The sequence below is a fragment of the Pempheris klunzingeri genome, chromosome 16 (assembly GCF_042242105.1).
Source record: "Pempheris klunzingeri isolate RE-2024b chromosome 16, fPemKlu1.hap1, whole genome shotgun sequence".
Classification (NCBI taxonomy): domain Eukaryota; kingdom Metazoa; phylum Chordata; class Actinopteri; order Acropomatiformes; family Pempheridae; genus Pempheris; species Pempheris klunzingeri.
In genome coordinates this window covers 14643790-14660607 of record NC_092027.1, presented here as the reverse complement: position 1 = coordinate 14660607, position 16818 = coordinate 14643790, and the positions used below count along the sequence as shown (strand labels likewise).

The 16818-nt window shown below is 42.5% G+C and overlaps 1 protein-coding gene across 1 annotated transcript in view; it reads left to right on the top strand.

Annotated features, from left to right (window-relative positions):
* The window catches only part of LOC139215852 (electrogenic aspartate/glutamate antiporter SLC25A13, mitochondrial), a 45068-nt gene that overhangs the window by 19985 nt on the left and 8265 nt on the right, over positions 1 to 16818 (top strand). Inside the window, exons 8-13 of the mRNA XM_070846884.1 lie at positions 2288 to 2381; positions 3456 to 3540; positions 5720 to 5804; positions 7724 to 7882; positions 11517 to 11569; positions 12094 to 12174. Coding sequence (XP_070702985.1) covers positions 2288 to 2381; positions 3456 to 3540; positions 5720 to 5804; positions 7724 to 7882; positions 11517 to 11569; positions 12094 to 12174 — 557 coding nt within the window. The remainder of the gene's footprint in view (positions 1 to 2287; positions 2382 to 3455; positions 3541 to 5719; positions 5805 to 7723; positions 7883 to 11516; positions 11570 to 12093; positions 12175 to 16818) is intronic.

Sequence of the window (16818 nt, the reverse complement as noted above, 5' to 3'; positions counted from 1 at the left end):
TGTGTGTGTGTGTGTATCATGTGCATGTGTGTTGTAGTCTACAAGCCACAGGTAGACAGGTTATCCACATTGTGATCAGTGATCTCCCCAGACAGGACTCTGTCTATGTCTGAGTGTGTGTGTGTATGTGGGTTGATTTTTGTCTAAGTATGCTCTCACATGCTTGTGAGCATTACCTGCATGTACCCATGGGTATGTGTGTGTGTGTGTGTGTGAGAGAATGAGAGCATGCCTCAGGGGTAAGCTGAGCCTTGGTGGGGTGAATGGCTCCAGTGTAGGACGACTTTGTCACAACCCCAGCCTGCTGCTCTTTGAATAAAGGAGGTCAAACAATGCTGACTCCTCCACTGTAAGCCAGCCTACAGTCAACCTGTTCTTTATTCCACCAACAATAGAGCGGGTCTTAAGTTACAGCATACTGAAGCTGCCTCAGAAGAACTCTTGAAGTCCATAACTCTTCATTGCCATATTTTCTATTCTTATTTCCTATGATGAATTCAACATGCTTTGACACTTCTCAGTTGTAGGTTACAGACTAGTCACAAAAGGTAACTGGTATGACTGACAGAGCTTTAGGCGAAAATCACTATAAAGCAGCATAACATTTAAAACTTGCAATGGCATTATGGCCAGATTTATCAATCTTGTGATACAGTTTCACATTCCTTTACATATGTCTTCTTCAACAGCACAAAAATGTAATGAAATGCAACATTTATTCTTTAATCGGTCATCTGTAGTTAGATGAAAAAAGTTCACCATAGATTGGAAGTAGCAAATCTGTCTTTTCTGAGCTGCTCTGGGAAACAAAGGAAATCGCTGACTGATGTAGATGTATAAAATGTCTTTAAAAAAGCATTAAAAATGAAAAGTCTTGCATTAAAGGTACAACACTCACAAAATAACTTGTAGTGTACAAACAATGTATCTAACTGTATATTTTTGTGCTTATTGCGCATCACCATTGCATCATATTATGTTGGCTCATTGTATGAAACATAATGTCAATTGATGATTCTGAGTCAATGATACAATATCATGAATGGTTAATAAAAGAATAAAGGAGATGTCAGTCACAGGAAACCACTCTTGCTTGTGATAACAGATTTTGGTTTTCTGTAGGTGATTCATCCGGCTCAGTACTACATATTATTTTTCTTATTTTTCATGTTAAATGGTTAGTGTGTAATATGTCACACAGTAATCAGATATATATTGTGACAAGTGATAGGCAAGTGGATAGGTATTAAAATTTGTATGTGATAATGGCATTAAAACATTTTTGTTTACCAGAGGTCAAATTTGCTTTGCTGCTTCCTGCCAAAGCCCTGACAAAGCAACTCAAATGGATGGATGAATTGTCAGGGTCCTTAATGGAGTTATGGAATCTCTGTTTATGGAGCCTTGCATTTAGGAGCAATGCATATTCTATGCTGATTGTCAAACAGTGGACCAGCTGTTCAACCCTGCATAGATCCAGTCCTTGTATTACTGCATTGAGAGCTGTGCTGGTATTCTCTTCATTAGGTCAATCATTCTCAGCGGGATTTGAGATCCATCATGGCTGTTCCTTGTCACCTGTTCTGTCATTATAGTATATTCAGTTCTGTTACATCTCAATCGCTTTATTCATTGCTGAAGATGTAGTCCTGTAAGCTCCACCAGGGCATGACTTCCAGTATGAACTAGGGCAGTTTGTTGCTGGCTGTGCAGCAGTTTGGATCATTGTTAGCCCCTCCAGATTTTTGACTGGAAAAAGGCCAGTTGCTCACTTTTAGTTAAGAGAGTTGCTGTCTTGAGTTAAGGTCTTGGAGATATGAAGTTGCAACTGCGGTTGGTAACTGAGCCTGAAAGTGAGGCTCTTGAGCCACGTATCAATTCTGTACCAGTGGTCGTGAGCTTTGAGTTGGTATCTTACAGCTCAGACATTCAGAAAGAGCTCGGAGATCTCGGCTTCTTTGCATTGAAAGGAGGCCGCTTAGGTTGTTCAGGCATCTGATCATGATGCTCCCTGTGTGACTCCCTCTTGGGGTCCCCAGACCCAGAACACACTGGAGGAATTATATATCTCCCATCTGGCCTGGGGAATAGCTCAGGGCCCCCCAGGTTGAGCTAGAGGATGTGAATAAAAAGAAAAAATGTTTGAACATCTGGTGAGTTTGCTGCCACCATGACCTGCACACAGATAGACAATGGAAAATGGATGAATTTAGTATAGAGATATTTTTATTTTATGTCATTGCTTTGCTTCCAAATGAAATAAAATAGAAATCTGTCTTCTTTGTAGAGGAGTTCATTATGGCAGGTCAGAGGTTTGGCCAGGTGACACCTATGGAGGTCGACATCCTCTTTCAGCTTGCTGACCTGTCAGAGCCCCGTGGGTAAGACACACACACAAAAATCATGTTACCTTTGATTTAATAAATCAGATCTGATAATGTGACAGTGTTTTAGGTATAACTTGTGTTTCTATATTTGATCTAGTCTAGTGGTGTATAATATGATCTATGAGCAAATAATCATTAGTATTGTGGATATGTTGGCCATGGTATAGGATTCATTGCACGCTAGAAAACTGTAGCTGTGAGGGAATAGCATCTCACAACTGAATTCATGTGAATGTTTTAAGTGAGGGAGTTGTGCAGAGCAAGTCTATCCCACACTCGCCCCCCAAAGCGCACCTTTAGCCCAAGGGTCCATACCTCAGCGAGACGGGTGCTTTCTTCCTTCTCAAACTTCTCTGCAAACGATCAAAAGAATCAGACATGACTACATCAGTGCCAGAGAATCCTCTTTCAGTCCAAAACCAATCCAAACTCTCGTTTATCTGAAAAAAGGCCAATTCCAGTCCCTATGATCCGTGGCACACAGCAACTGTAAACGTCTCACATTCCCCTACTTCCTTTGCGTCTGCCTCGCGGGCCGACCAGTGCGCTCATAATTTCTAACCCCGGCCTGAGACACCACCTGATTATTATTTCTGGGCAATGGGATACTTTAATAGCCCTCTCCACTCCCCTTGATTGGAGATGCGGGAGATAATAGCCCCAATATTCAGAGAAGAGGGGTGGGGGGTGATGGGGGTGGCGGCGTTCCCCCTTCCCTCAGCCTGGGAAATCTGAGTGGCACTGTCATAGAGATGCAGTGGAAAATCTCAGAGAGGCAGTGGCTTTACTTCCAAAGGTTAAACATCTTTGTTATACTTGGATGAAGGGATAAAGACGTGGAAGTTGTCAGTTTCTATAGATCAGTTGTCTCATTCAATAAAACAATATTTTCACATGGTACGATGGCAAAGTGTCGGTAAACTTTGAATAATTTCAGACTGACATATAGTGCCTCTAAAGGTCATGGACTCTGTGATGCGTTGGTGAAATATTTTAATCCTCTGAGAGTTTTTACTACAGTTGAAAGACATTTGAGACCTCTCACTCTCACCATTCTCTCTTCATCAGACGTGTTGGTTTTGTGGACATTGAGAAGATCGCTCCGCTGGAGGAAGGCGCCCTGCCCTACAACTTGGCTGAGGTCCAGAGACAGGTACAGAATATGAAGACTTGTTGATATGTTTGGTTTCCTCTATCACACCGGCAGCGCTTTTTCTTCTCAGTACATTCTCAAGGGCTAGATGTCAACATGCTGATGACTAAGATTTATAATGGTATTTAGAATGGTATAAAGATAATGCTATCTCCTGTTCTCCGGTAATTGATCCCCCTAATCAAAGTATCTGTTTGATTTGTGATTTTGGCATGAATTACACTATTAATTCATTGACGCATTGTTTTAGACTTATGAATAAGTGAAAGAAATAACAATACAGGAGACACAGATCCAAACAAGTTTAATCAGATATAAAATGGAAAGTTTGCCCCCTAAATACTAGATGGCCAGTGCAAGGCAGCCCTGCTCATTTTCAAAAGTTCATGCTGAGGTTCAGACCAAGTTGTTTCCAAGTAACTTACCATCACAGAGTTAAACTTAAAGAGACTGTCTTGAGAGAAAGCACTGCTAGACCTCTCCTTGACATGTGGTTGATGTCTTAAAAAAACATACACACAAAACTCACAAGTCCAAGGAAATAAATACAATCAGAGCCATCTTCAAGACCTCAAACATGCTTCAGATTGCAAATAATGGATGTAAAGAGTCTTTGCAGCAGCTAACAAGAGCAATTTGTAATGAAGAAGAGGAAGAAGGACACATGGACAGCCAGACAGATGAGCAGAGGACTGTTTTCCTTCCTAGGCTGTTTGTTCAGAGTTGTATTGCTTGGTGGGTTCCAGCTATATAGCAAAGGCTTGGCCAGGCCATATTGGAGCAGGCGGGGGCCAAAGGGGAGAAAGCAAAGGGGCCCAGCACTACACAGACGCCAGTCCCACCACAATGAGCCACTTTAGGCCCTTGTGGTTTGGCCTTAGGGGCTGGCCGCCAGCTAGCTGGAGCTCTCTCTCATCTTTTGCTAGTTTGCTCCATTTCCTTTTTTGATCTGCTCCTCTCTCTCTCTCTCTCCCTCCGTCTCTCATGTTTCTCTACATGTTTGTCGGTTCATCTTTTCTCTCTTTATACCCTTAACTTGCTCCCTCTTTTCTCCCTCAAACATCCTCAGAGTCAGTTAGTTTCACCAGTCCTCAGGCAAGGCAAGGCTGGATGATGGTAGAAGTGGAGTTGGTTGTGTTTAAAGGAGGGCAGGAAGAAAGCTCTGGGATGCTTTGTAGCGGAGTGTGGGAGTTCACTCTGACAGGGGGACCTGTTATAGAGACTCCCTTCCCCCTCAAACACACACACACACACACACACACACACACATACATGCTTATAGCACTCCACCCCCCTCTCCCCAGGGTCAAGAGGCCAGTGCTGGGCAGACCAGACAAGGCAACAGGTACCTCTGGTGGCGGTGGGGGGGTGTGGCTAATGTTACTGGCTACTAACACGCCTGCTCTGTGCGTCGTGTGGTGATGATCACAAGGGTGTACTAAGATCACTTTGATTACAACATTTCATTATTTGACAAATACTCACACATACACACTGGCATGGCAAATTCTCTGAGACTAATGTCAACCCAAGTGAGCAAAAACAAAATGTAAGCAGTGGAAGTAAAGATTATTAGATATACCAAATGATATAAGCAGCATTGCATATATTCTTAACTCTCAGGTAGAAGGACAATTGTTAAGTAATTACTTACAGTAGTCAGACTGGACAGAACATGTGCACAAAAACACATTAATTGATAAAGAAGATTCTTATCATTTGAAGCCCCGACTCTTTCATGATACAGGTACAGGTATATCTTAATAATAATAATAAATACTGAATGTCTTGACTGACTCTCTAGACTTTAACATGTTTATTTGTGCACTTGTTCATTAAAACCATTTATTTACAGTTATATTCATGGACTATACTCTTATTTAGCTATTTTTGATGTATATCTATAGTTTTATTAAATGACCACTACACTGTGTACCAATGGCCATGTAGTTGGGACTTTCTGTCAAACACTGTCTAGCATGTGTGACAAATGATTGATTTAATAGTCTGTAATTTAACTTGTGGTGGAGTTAGATGTGTGACATGACATGTTTTTTAAGGAACAGTGGCTTGTCTAGAGTCATGTCATATCTCTGTCATATCTCTATCTGCTCTGCCTAACTGATTTAATTTGTTCTGCTCTATTGTCTTTATTGTGTCTCTGTCATTGTCTGAGCAGCAGTTGGGCAGTGATGGCTCCCGCCCCATCCTCATCCAGGTGGCAGAGTCGGCCTACAGGTTCACCCTTGGCTCAGTGGCAGGGGGTAAGAGTCACGCCCCATTGGCTCTCTGCATACCTTCACCCCACCACCCACCCACCCACCTACCTGCTTGCGTGCCTACCTGCCCCCCGCCCTCTGCTGTCCTCGTAAGAAAAGGGTGAGAGAGAGAAAGAGAGAGAGAGAGAGGACAATGGCCCCTCTATTGGCCTTTCCTTTGCTTACAAGAGCAACAGTCGCTCCCCTGCTTGAAGAGAAATGCTCCCTCCCTTGCTTGTTCTCGCTCAATCTCCCTCTCTCTATCTCTTTCCCGCTCTTTGTCATCCCTCTGTCTCGCTCTGTCCTGTCTCTCGCCTCTCTGTGTGCCATGGGAAAACCCTCCTGCTTAGATTCTTTTCTACCTGTGTGAGCGATCAGAATAGGGGGTTGAGGGTGGGGGTGAAGGGTGGTGCCTCAGCCTTGTGTTTGGCTTCAGACTCCCCACTGTTTTTCTACTCCTCCTCCTCCTCCCTTCCTTCATTCCTCCCTTCTCCTCCTCCTTCTATCCCAAGGGAGACAGCTTAATAAGAAGGTATGGGTCCGCCATCCCTTCTTCTCTCTCAGTCTCTCTCTAATTAAGACTGTCACCTTTGGTCGGTTCTTTTTGTTTGTGTCCGTCTGACGGGCTGAAGACACTGGAACTCAAAACACTTTGACGTCTTTCTTAACATTAACCTCACCGACTTCCCCTTCCTCCTCCACCTTTTCCTGTTCTTCCCCTTAAAGGGTTAGTTCACCCAAATTACAAAGACCAAATCACCATTCTCACCTACTGTATATCCAGTGGTATTAAGCAAAACAGGTCGTTTTAGTTACCAACCTAATATAATGGAGGTCAATTGAATTTTGTTTGCAGGGCTCACAGCATTTTAAAACATTCTCATATTCTTAATCTAAACCTTTCTTATTTCTTTCTGTGAGGTTTGCTCGTACAAAAGCGCCAAATCATATTAGCATAGTAACTGGACAAACTCATAAATTGCCATTTTCAACCTGATGACTGCCACCAGCTTATGAGTGGGTGCACATTTGCTAGATTTGTTTATTTCACAAAAAGCCACCAAGGAGTAAAAAGAGAAATTGCACACTGTGGAGCTTGAAGTACTGCTGCCGGAAACTCGGGAGATGAGAAAAAGAGCAAAGCAGTCGTATTAACAAAACCTGAAACAATTAGGAAATATTGATACAGCTGCCAATGACGTGTTATCAGCACAGTGCTCTGACAAACATAAAGAGAGAATGATTTGAGATGAAGTCACCGAGACTGGGGTTAGAATAATAAACTGTAGGTGATGCTACTGTTTTAATGAGGAATATCCCCCAGGACGGCGGCTTGCAGATGAAGGAGCTTTAAGAGAGAATTCTCTCAACAACTACTTAACTGTATAAGTTGCTTATAGTATAGTTGTTTATGTTTACTTTATTTTTTGTTGTGTTATTCTCCCGTAGAGGAAGGCAAACTATCTTTACGTGACTCTTAATACATACCTGGTCCACTTGTTAATTTAATTTGAACCTAAAGAAACAGTTCAAGAAAGTACAAGAAAATGGATGAATTGCAAAAACTCTTCTAAATCACTTGTACGTGCCCCTTGAGAAGAAATGTGATTCTCACTGTATATAGTCATTTGTCAGCAGTTTTCACAGTTCTTTCTACTAAAGAAATGCTGTACTTTCAATGAAACCAGCTTAAAGTAACATTTCCTCTCTTTCCTCCTACTCATCTTTGTCTGTAGAGCTTGTCTTCACTTGCCAAACACAAAGATGGTATATGGGTGGTATATGGACGCTGGTTAGTGGAGGACAATGGTGGCATGCTCATTAGCGTAAACCACTTTAGTGATTGTGTGTATTGAAATTAACATATAGTTCATCATTACATGTGACCAGAGTCTAAATAAACATTTTGTTGTCTTTCTCTGTAGCTGTGGGTGCCACAGCAGTGTACCCCATTGATCTGGTGAAGACACGCATGCAAAACCAGAGGAGCAGCGGCTCCCTGGTGGGAGAGCTCATGTACAAGAGCAGCTTCGACTGCTTCAAGAAGGTGGTGCGCTTCGAGGGGTTCTTCGGTCTTTACCGAGGTCAGTCTGCATGAACACAGTTTTAAACCACCAATTTATTTAATTTGTAATATCAAATGTCCACAATTTGTGATTTCAAACTGTAAAAGAAGTATCATTTTTGAGGACTCCATGCATTAATAGCGCTACTGTAGCTTATACATGCTGGTACGTTTACTATACATTCACTACAATACGTCACTTGTGTTTTCCAGATCTTTCTTGTCAGCATGTAGAAAACACTCGAACATCCATATTTCCAAGATCTTTGTTGTTAGCGTGGTCATCCTAGAGAGTAATGGACGACTATAGATTTAACATACAGTGGGGCAAAAAAGTATTTAGTCAGCCACCAATTGTGCAAGTTCTCCCACTTAAAATGATGAGAGAGGCCTGTAATTTTCATCATATCAATTACATATACATACTTACATATACCTCAACTATGAGAGACAAAATGAGAAAAAAAAATTCAGAAAATCACATTGTCTGATTTTTAAAGAATGTATTTGCAAATTATGGTGGAAAATAAGTATTTGGTCAATAACAAAAGTTCATCTCAATACTTTGTTATATGCCCTTTGTTGGCAATGACAGAGGTCAAATGTTTTCTGTAAGTCTTCACAAGGTTTTCACACACTGTTGCTGGTATTTTGGCCCATTCCTCCATGCAGAGCTCCTCTAGAGCAGTGATGTTTTGGGGCTGTCGCTGGGCAACACGGACTTTCAACTCCCTCCAAAGATTTTCTATGGGGTTGAGATCTGGAGACTGGCTAGGCCACTCCAGGACCTTGAAATGCTTCTTACGAAGCCACTCCTTCATTGCCCGGGCGGTGTGTTTGGGATCATTGTCATGCTGAAAGACCCAGCCACGTTTCATCTTCAATGCCCTTACTGATGGAAGGAGGTTTTCACAAAATCTCACGATACATGGCCCCATTCATTCTTTCCTTTACACGGATCAGTCGTCCTGGTCCCTTTGCAGAAAAACAGCCCCAAAGCATGATGTTTCCACCCCCATGCTTCACAGTAGGTATGGTGTTCTTTGGATGCAACTCAGCATTCTTTCTCCTCCAAACACGACAAGTTGAGTTTTTACCAAAAAGTTCTATTTTGGTTTCATCAGACCATATGACATTCTCCCAATCCTCTTCTGGATCATCCAAATGCTCTCTAGCAAACTTCAGACGGGCCTGGACATGTACTGGCTTAAGCAGGGGGACACATCTGGCACTGCAGGATTTGAGTCCCTGGCGGCGTAGTGTGTTACTGATGGTAGCCTTTGTTACTTTGGTCCCAGCTCTCAGCAGGTCATTCACTAGGTCCCCCCATGTGATTCTGGGATTTTTGCTCACTGTTCTTGTGATCATTTTGACCCCACGGGGTGAGATCTTGCGTGGAGCCCCAGATCGAGGGAGATTATCAGTGGTCTTGTATGTCTTCCATTTTCTAATAATTGCTCCCACAGTTGATTTCTTCACACCAAGCTGCTTACCTATTGCAGATTCAGTCTTCCCAGCCTGGTGCAGGTCTACAATTTTGTTTCTGGTGTCCTTTGACAGCTCTTTGGTCTTGGCCATAGTGGAGTTTGGAGTGTGACTGTTTGAGGTTGTGGACAGGTGTCTTTTATACTGATAACGAGTTCAAACAGGTGCCATTAATACAGGTAACAAGTGGAGGACAGAGGAGCCTCTTAAAGAAGAAGTTACAGGTCTGTGAGAGCCAGAAATCTTGCTTGTTTGTAGGTGACCAAATACTTATTTTACAGAGGAATTTACCAATTAATTCATTAAAAATCCTACAATGTGATTTCCTGGATTCTTTCCCCCCATTCTGTCTCTCATAGTTGAAGTGTACGTATGATGAAAATTACAGGCCTCTCTCATCTTTTTAAGTGGGAGAACTTGCATAATTGGTGGCTGACTAAATACTTTTTTGCCCCAATGTACAATACATGTGATTATGTCAAAACTAAAATGAATTGGCTAAAATCCATCCCCAAATTTGTATTTACAGACAGCTTTCAGAAAAAAAAAAAAACAACTCACAGGCAGTCACCCCCCCCCCCCCAAAAAAAAACACAAAATAGCTGAGACGAGAGAGAAGAAAGAAGAAGCGAGCAGCAGGGACAATAAAAGAGAAGGGAGAGGAGACGCGATGAGAGGAGAAGAAAAGTGTAGGGTGGACGGAGGGCGGTGTGAGTTCACCTCTCTGTTGACCTGTCTCCTTTGAAGTGATTACCGGCTGGCTCGGGGATTTTCAGAGCAGGACAATGAACGTCACATGCAAGGCCACATACCTTTAGGCCTGTGTCACGATGTGGTGATGTCGCATGTCTGGATTCACACACTCATACAAACACATACACAGACACAGCAGACGCACAAGTATGTCGGCATGCACACAGGGACACGCATGCAGCATGCAGGTACGCACATACCAGGGCACGACATCCCTAATGACTACCTGCCCTGTCTTCAGAAACTAGAGTTAGGGTGTCTGTGTCGGTATTGTTGGGGTCGAATTGAAAAAAGGGCCCCTGGAACGGTGGCAGGGCCTTTTTAAAATCCCATGATTTTGATTGACAGCACTGAGCTCCCGAGAGGAAACTTGAATGCTTGAATTTCTGTGGGAAACACAAAGGCCATCAGGAGTGGAATGGCTTCAGAGACGCAGAGACAGACAGGTCTGGCTCCAGATAGATGACCAGACAGGTATCATGACAGCCAAACTGCTGTTATGTAACATAAGTTGAAAGTGTATTTGCTAAAAACCTCAGTAAAATCTGCTCAGGGAAGAATATGGAATCAGCAGCGCAAAATTGGCACAGTTGCTATTGTAGCAATGATCATAAACAGAACAACACAAGAGAAGCAGGAGCATCTTTCCAGGGTTTTTTTTTTATGGGGATGATTTTACCAAAATAAATTATATGTATTTTCCCATGTCCTTTTGTGTGGGTGTTCATGTATATTCTGCGTTGAAGAAAGCATGTCAGCGTTTGGACAAAAATATTTCAAAAATGATTTTGGTTTGCTTTGTTATGAGCTCCAGGCAGGTCCTTTCGTTATATTCCAAATTGAGTATATGATTACTGTGTGTGTATGTGTGTGTGAGTGTGTGTCTGTCTGTCTGTTTATGTGAGTGTGTGTGGTCTCACTACACACACACTACTGTAGATTATTAACTGTGTATGTTTCTTTGAGGAAATGTGTGTGCTTCTTGCCATGGGGCTGGGTAGGGGGCCAAGTTTCATTGTGCTCTGTTGTGATTATTTTGTTTATTTTTATCCTACTCTGGGTTGTAATTGAGGTCTGTGTAAACTTTTGGTCGGTTTGTTTTATACTCTGCCCCTTTTTTCCTATTCTGGGAAACGGTTTCTCTCTCTTCATCCTCTTTTTACCCCTTCTTCCTCTCTCTCTCTCTGTCTCTCTCTTGTTGCTACTCTGATGTCCCCACACTCCACATCAATAGATTTCATTAGCGTCTGGTGGGTCTTGCAGGGTCGGACGCATGCAGCGGGAAGCCACACATCATGTGGAGTGTGTGGAAGTGGTATATGTGTATGTATGTATGCATGCATGCGTGTGTATGAGTGAGTGGGGGTACCACAGCACTCTTTTTTTCTAATCATCTCGTCGTTTTCTAATGATAGGTCTCGTACCACAGCTACTGGGTGTGGCGCCCGAGAAAGCCATAAAGCTCACAGTAAGTCACTGTTAGAAAGCACATAGACACACGCATGCACATTCACACAGCAGTCTGATCCATGAGCCTCTCCCATCGCTTCTGTCTTTTGGATGGATATTATATTATGTGACACATGCACAACAACTCCTCAGTCATCCTGTATTCCTACATCTGTTAACTGTCATTCAGACATCTTGATAAAAAGCTTTTACAGCATTTAATATTTGTCGCGCAAACAACGGCATTACAGTTTTCATTACGAAATATGTCTGCTCAATATCTACTGATTAAGCTTGTCAATACCACAGATGTAAAGTTACAAACTCAAGTCGTAAATTAAAAAGATTGTAAACTACAACAGTAAAATGTTGCTTGAATATTTATTCTGTGAATTTTATACATGTCCAGGTCCAACATAAAATATTGCACTCTATAAATTGACTATATATATATATATATACTATATATCTATATCGTGTTCCACCATACCAGCTTTGAAAATCTCTGGTCTTCGCCTGATATTAAAACCTTTGTGTTTTCAGGTGAACGACTTTGTGCGAGGAAAGACCAGACAGAAGGATGGCACAGTCCCGCTGGCAGCTGAGATCCTGGCTGGTGGATGTGTAAGTCTCAAGTCAAATGGGAAATTTGCTACAATACAATACATCTCAGCAACTTCTAAAAAGACACAACAGTTTATACATTTAGCCAAGACCCTATGTGAGGAAAGATTATAGGCAGACCTTCCTGTCAGAGACAGTTTTGAATATGCACACAACAGCAGCAAGTTTGGCTGAAAGTGAGCATAACGTTGCCGCTGGTTTGGCCGTTAAGGAGTTCAACTCCAAAAACTCCAAAAACAAGGAAATAGCAATATAGCAAATAGTCGTAGTATGGAAGTGGTTCGGATATACAATGTCAATACCTTGAGGAAAACTTCTATGTTGAGACGTTGGTATATTTAAATCAATTTAATTATTTTAATGACTTTATTTAACAAATTAAATTATTTCATGTATTGTGGCTACGAGTGTATGACTTTTTTCTCCCACATTTGGTTATTAAATAGGACATCTACAAGTAATAATGTGACAGAAAAAGCTTTATGTACTTTAATGCATCTTAGGGAGACTGGATATACAGTGAAATAGAAAGTAAAGAGGTAAAATGGGAAGTAAGATATTACAAAGCCTAAATGTTTTCAAATAATTTTGTCAAAAGCATTAGGTTGCTCTCAGTATTTATTAAAGAGGCTTTTTCATACTTGAAGGTAAACCATACTTGACATCGATTATATGTAATTATGGTGTCTGGTTCTGCGTGTGACTTCAGAATGATTAAAAAAAAAAAGTGCTGAGAATTTGTCTTGATCAAGTGAGAGTGTCTAATCATACCTGAGAGTCACACCTTTTCACCAGCGTTAAGGTTCCTCTCCGCTCCCGAGTCTCTCCCTCAAGTTCTGTGCGAGTGTTGTCAGTGTAAATGTGGCCACAGGTAATCAGCATGTTAGCAACAGTGTGCAAGTACTTTGCAGTCAGCATTACACATGTCACCTTTTTTCCATAAAAAGCCTGAACATGGTGCTTCTCTCTCCCTCCTCATCAACTTTCCTCTTCAAAGTGCACGGTGCTGAAACGATGCTGTACAGTGCACAGACAGTGTATACAGCACTAAGGCAGCATACATCTCTTAACTATGTTTACCTGTTCTCTGAGGGCCGCCCCTCTGACAGTTGAGCAGACAGACACAGAGCTGTTTGGAGGCCAGAAGTCGCCGTTTGTTGATGGAACGTGTAACGATCACACATGAAAGAGCAAATGTGCATACTGTACATGCTCGCAGCAGTGCGTGCATATATGACAAACAGAAGAGTATACAGGTGCATGGACACACACACACACACACACACACACACACACACACTTACAGGGAGGAGATGAAGATTGACAGCGGCTGCTACCTGAGACCCCCACCACACCCCCTGCCCGTCTGTTACCTGCTCCCCTCCCATCATAGGTTTTGATCACTGAGCTGTCACAGTCTACCCCCAACCCCAACGCATGTATGCACACACACACACACACACTCTGAGTCCACCAAGGCCAGCAGCTCTAGCCAGAGCAAATGAAAGAAGGTCTTTCACTCAAACTTCTTTTGATGCTGATCACTAAAGCAAAGTATTTCAGGATACACAAGTCATTATGGGTTTAGCTCCACTCAGGCACATTCAATTGACCTTATTAGTTCTAGGAATATGTTTAAGAAATGTTTTAGCACGGTACATTTGCTGTAACTTAAATTTAGCACTCACTTGTTGGAAAGCAGCTGTGAGACAAAAAATGAAAAAAGTAAAGTAACTACAGAGAGACAAATATACTAAACAAATTCTGCACTGTACAGGGTGTGAAAAGTAGTGGTTGCCTTTTTTAAATAACCTGTATGGACTCAGCAGTAGAATGATAGATGCATAGGGACAGGAGAGGATAAATGTAGTGGAGAGGAGTGTGGATGGATGGATTTTTCCTCTTTTCCTCTGTGAGCCGTCGTGACAGCTCCTTTCATCCTGGCTGAGGCCCTGGTGTTACTGCTGGCACTGCACTCTGCCTGCCACTTTATCTTACACACTCACTCTCACACACACACACACACACACACATAGAAGTCGAACCCTTCTGAACCCTGTTTCAGTGAGGCTCCAGCCACAGCACATGAAATCTGTTTATATCATTTGGTAGCTGTGAAAGTGTTGGTTTGGACCACAGTGTCAGCCTCAGGTCTACAGTCTATAAAGCAAAAGACAGAAAAAGAGAGAGACAGAGAGAACAGAGGAATAGTTGTACAGTATATTCTCTTTCTGTGCTGTAAACTAATCTCAAAACAACTTCATTATCTCCTCTAATGCACTGTTTTGCCTCATCCTTCCTTTACTCATCTCACCTCCTCCTCTCCTCCTTCCCTCCCTAAACCGACGGCTCAGCACCATTAAGCTCCAGTGCAGGTTGCCAGTTTCTAATGATTATTTGGTAAGAATGGCATGCTCCGTTGACTGAGCTGGCTGGATGCTTATCTGGCAGTTACTGGCCTGCATTTGTGGACTTAAGTTACACAAAATACTTACTGGATCATTGCTGAAAGGAGGAGCGGGGTAGAGAGGGAAAATACAGTCATACATTGTTCGTGAATGTATCACAGTTTGCATGCTTGGCTTTGTAATGGGCTTCTTATTCAGGCCTGATGTGAATTATTAAAACATTATCAGAGGATCTAATACACACCCAGACCTGCGCATGTAGCACGAACTGCGTTGAGCATAAATGAAAGTGTGATTGTTATTTATGGATAGCGGCTAATGTTTTCAGTGGGTGCTAATCCGTTGTTTAGGCGTAAGTGTGTGGTTGGCGAGTGTGTTTGTGTTGGGGGGGGTTTCCTCAAACTTTACTAAGCTCTTTCTGCAGCACGCACACGCATACATGGCCAAGAGCTGTGATGCGTGCATAAGGTGCTGACGTCCCAGGTTTCTAAGGATCACCTTGCCTTGTAATTACCTGGGAATCATGAGAGAGCCGCCGACGCTGTCACTCCATAATCACAACCCTCAGCCTCTGTGCCTCAACCTCGACCTTCCCTCACTTCTCTTGTTTTGACTACTCCTCTCTCTGTTTCTGTCTTACCATCTTTCTCTCTCTCATTAGCTCAGTCTGTTTATTTGTCTAGTTCTTTCCTTTCTATTCCTCCCTCTCTGTCATGAAAGTTTCAGAGTTATTTTCCACTGTTAGTAGTAATGTGGGATCGTGAAGCGCACAAAAAGCTCTGCATTGTCAGTCCCTTTATCTCATGTTGTCAGGACTAATTGTCAGCTCATCTCTTGTAACAATGTTGTTGTTTACTCTCCTTGAGTAAACAACATCTCCATCTCCTCCATATCCAGTCTCATTAGTGTCCAATTTAAACAGCCAGCACTGCTAGGGGCCGGAGCCAATAGCCTCTTAATGCTCACGCTATTAGCCAGCATGTAATCAACTAGGTTATTTCCATAAAACAAGTCATAAAGAGTTAGCTGTGAGATGTAGCAGCTTTAGAGCAGCAGCCCTCCTGCTATTCACAGCCTCTCATTGGGTCTGGAAGGGAAGCTGTAGCCCACTATGCTCTGTGTTATTTAAAAAGTGGCTGCACACACCTTCAATGAGACTATTATGATCTCTGTCTCTCCCTCCTCCCTCTCTTCTCCTAGGCAATATATGGTAACACTTAAAACGGGGGGGGGGGGTGCATTTAGCAAAAAATATGCCCATGCTGCAGATTGGAGCTTGATGCCTTCCCGTAAGGCAAGAGGCGACAAGCACAATCCATCATTCATAACGAAATGAATGATGGACGGGAGCATAAGGACGGAAACAACAACAAACAGACCAGGCCTATTTAAGACAGAAATGGTGCCATGGCAACCGATTGCTATCTAATTGCGATGTGCCGCTCTTTTTGCGTGTAGCTACAGTAACCACTGGCAACTGTAGCAGGAGCGAGACAATATTAGAGAATATGAGAGAGATCGTTTGAGAGGAGGTCAAAGCCAGAGTAGAGAGAGACAACACTGGAAAGCACGTTCAGAGGAGGACAGAAAAACAATTAAAGGAAAGTGAAGACACAGAAGTCAGAAAAAGCCTGCTCTCTAAATAACAATCTTCAAATGGTGTAAACATTTCTAAGTATCAAAGAGCCATTCTGGATATGGCGTCATGTTCTGTTGTCTTTCCACAACCCTACCACAGCAACTACCTCTTATACTTAGAAGCGCCGCTGTCCTGAAGGGCGTAGAGACCAGTCTGAACTTGCTGCAGTGTCGTTGCCCTCCCCTCACAAGTACAGGTTTGTAGAATGGTGTGAAGTGAGAGGTTAGAGAGAAGTGAGAGAAGTCGGAGTCCCCGCAGGGTCTGTGTGATGAAGACAAACAGCTGACAGACTCTTCTGCTTCAGCTGGATTTCCCGGTACTCTCTCCTCCTCTCTGCATGTTTGTTTTGCAGCTGGCTGCTGAGGCGACACTATTGTTAAGATGCATCACTTGCTGCAGTTACACAAGCAAGACAATGGTTATTGTTAAGGGGTTTTTTTTCAGTCATAAATCAACACTTCTTTAGTGCAACTCAGAGATTCAAAATCTCCTATTAAACATAGACAACATATGTACACACCCAATATATTAAATTCAGTTTTCATTTATAACTTAAGTATCCTTTTCTCTCTTCTCGATGTTGTTTCTATTGATTTC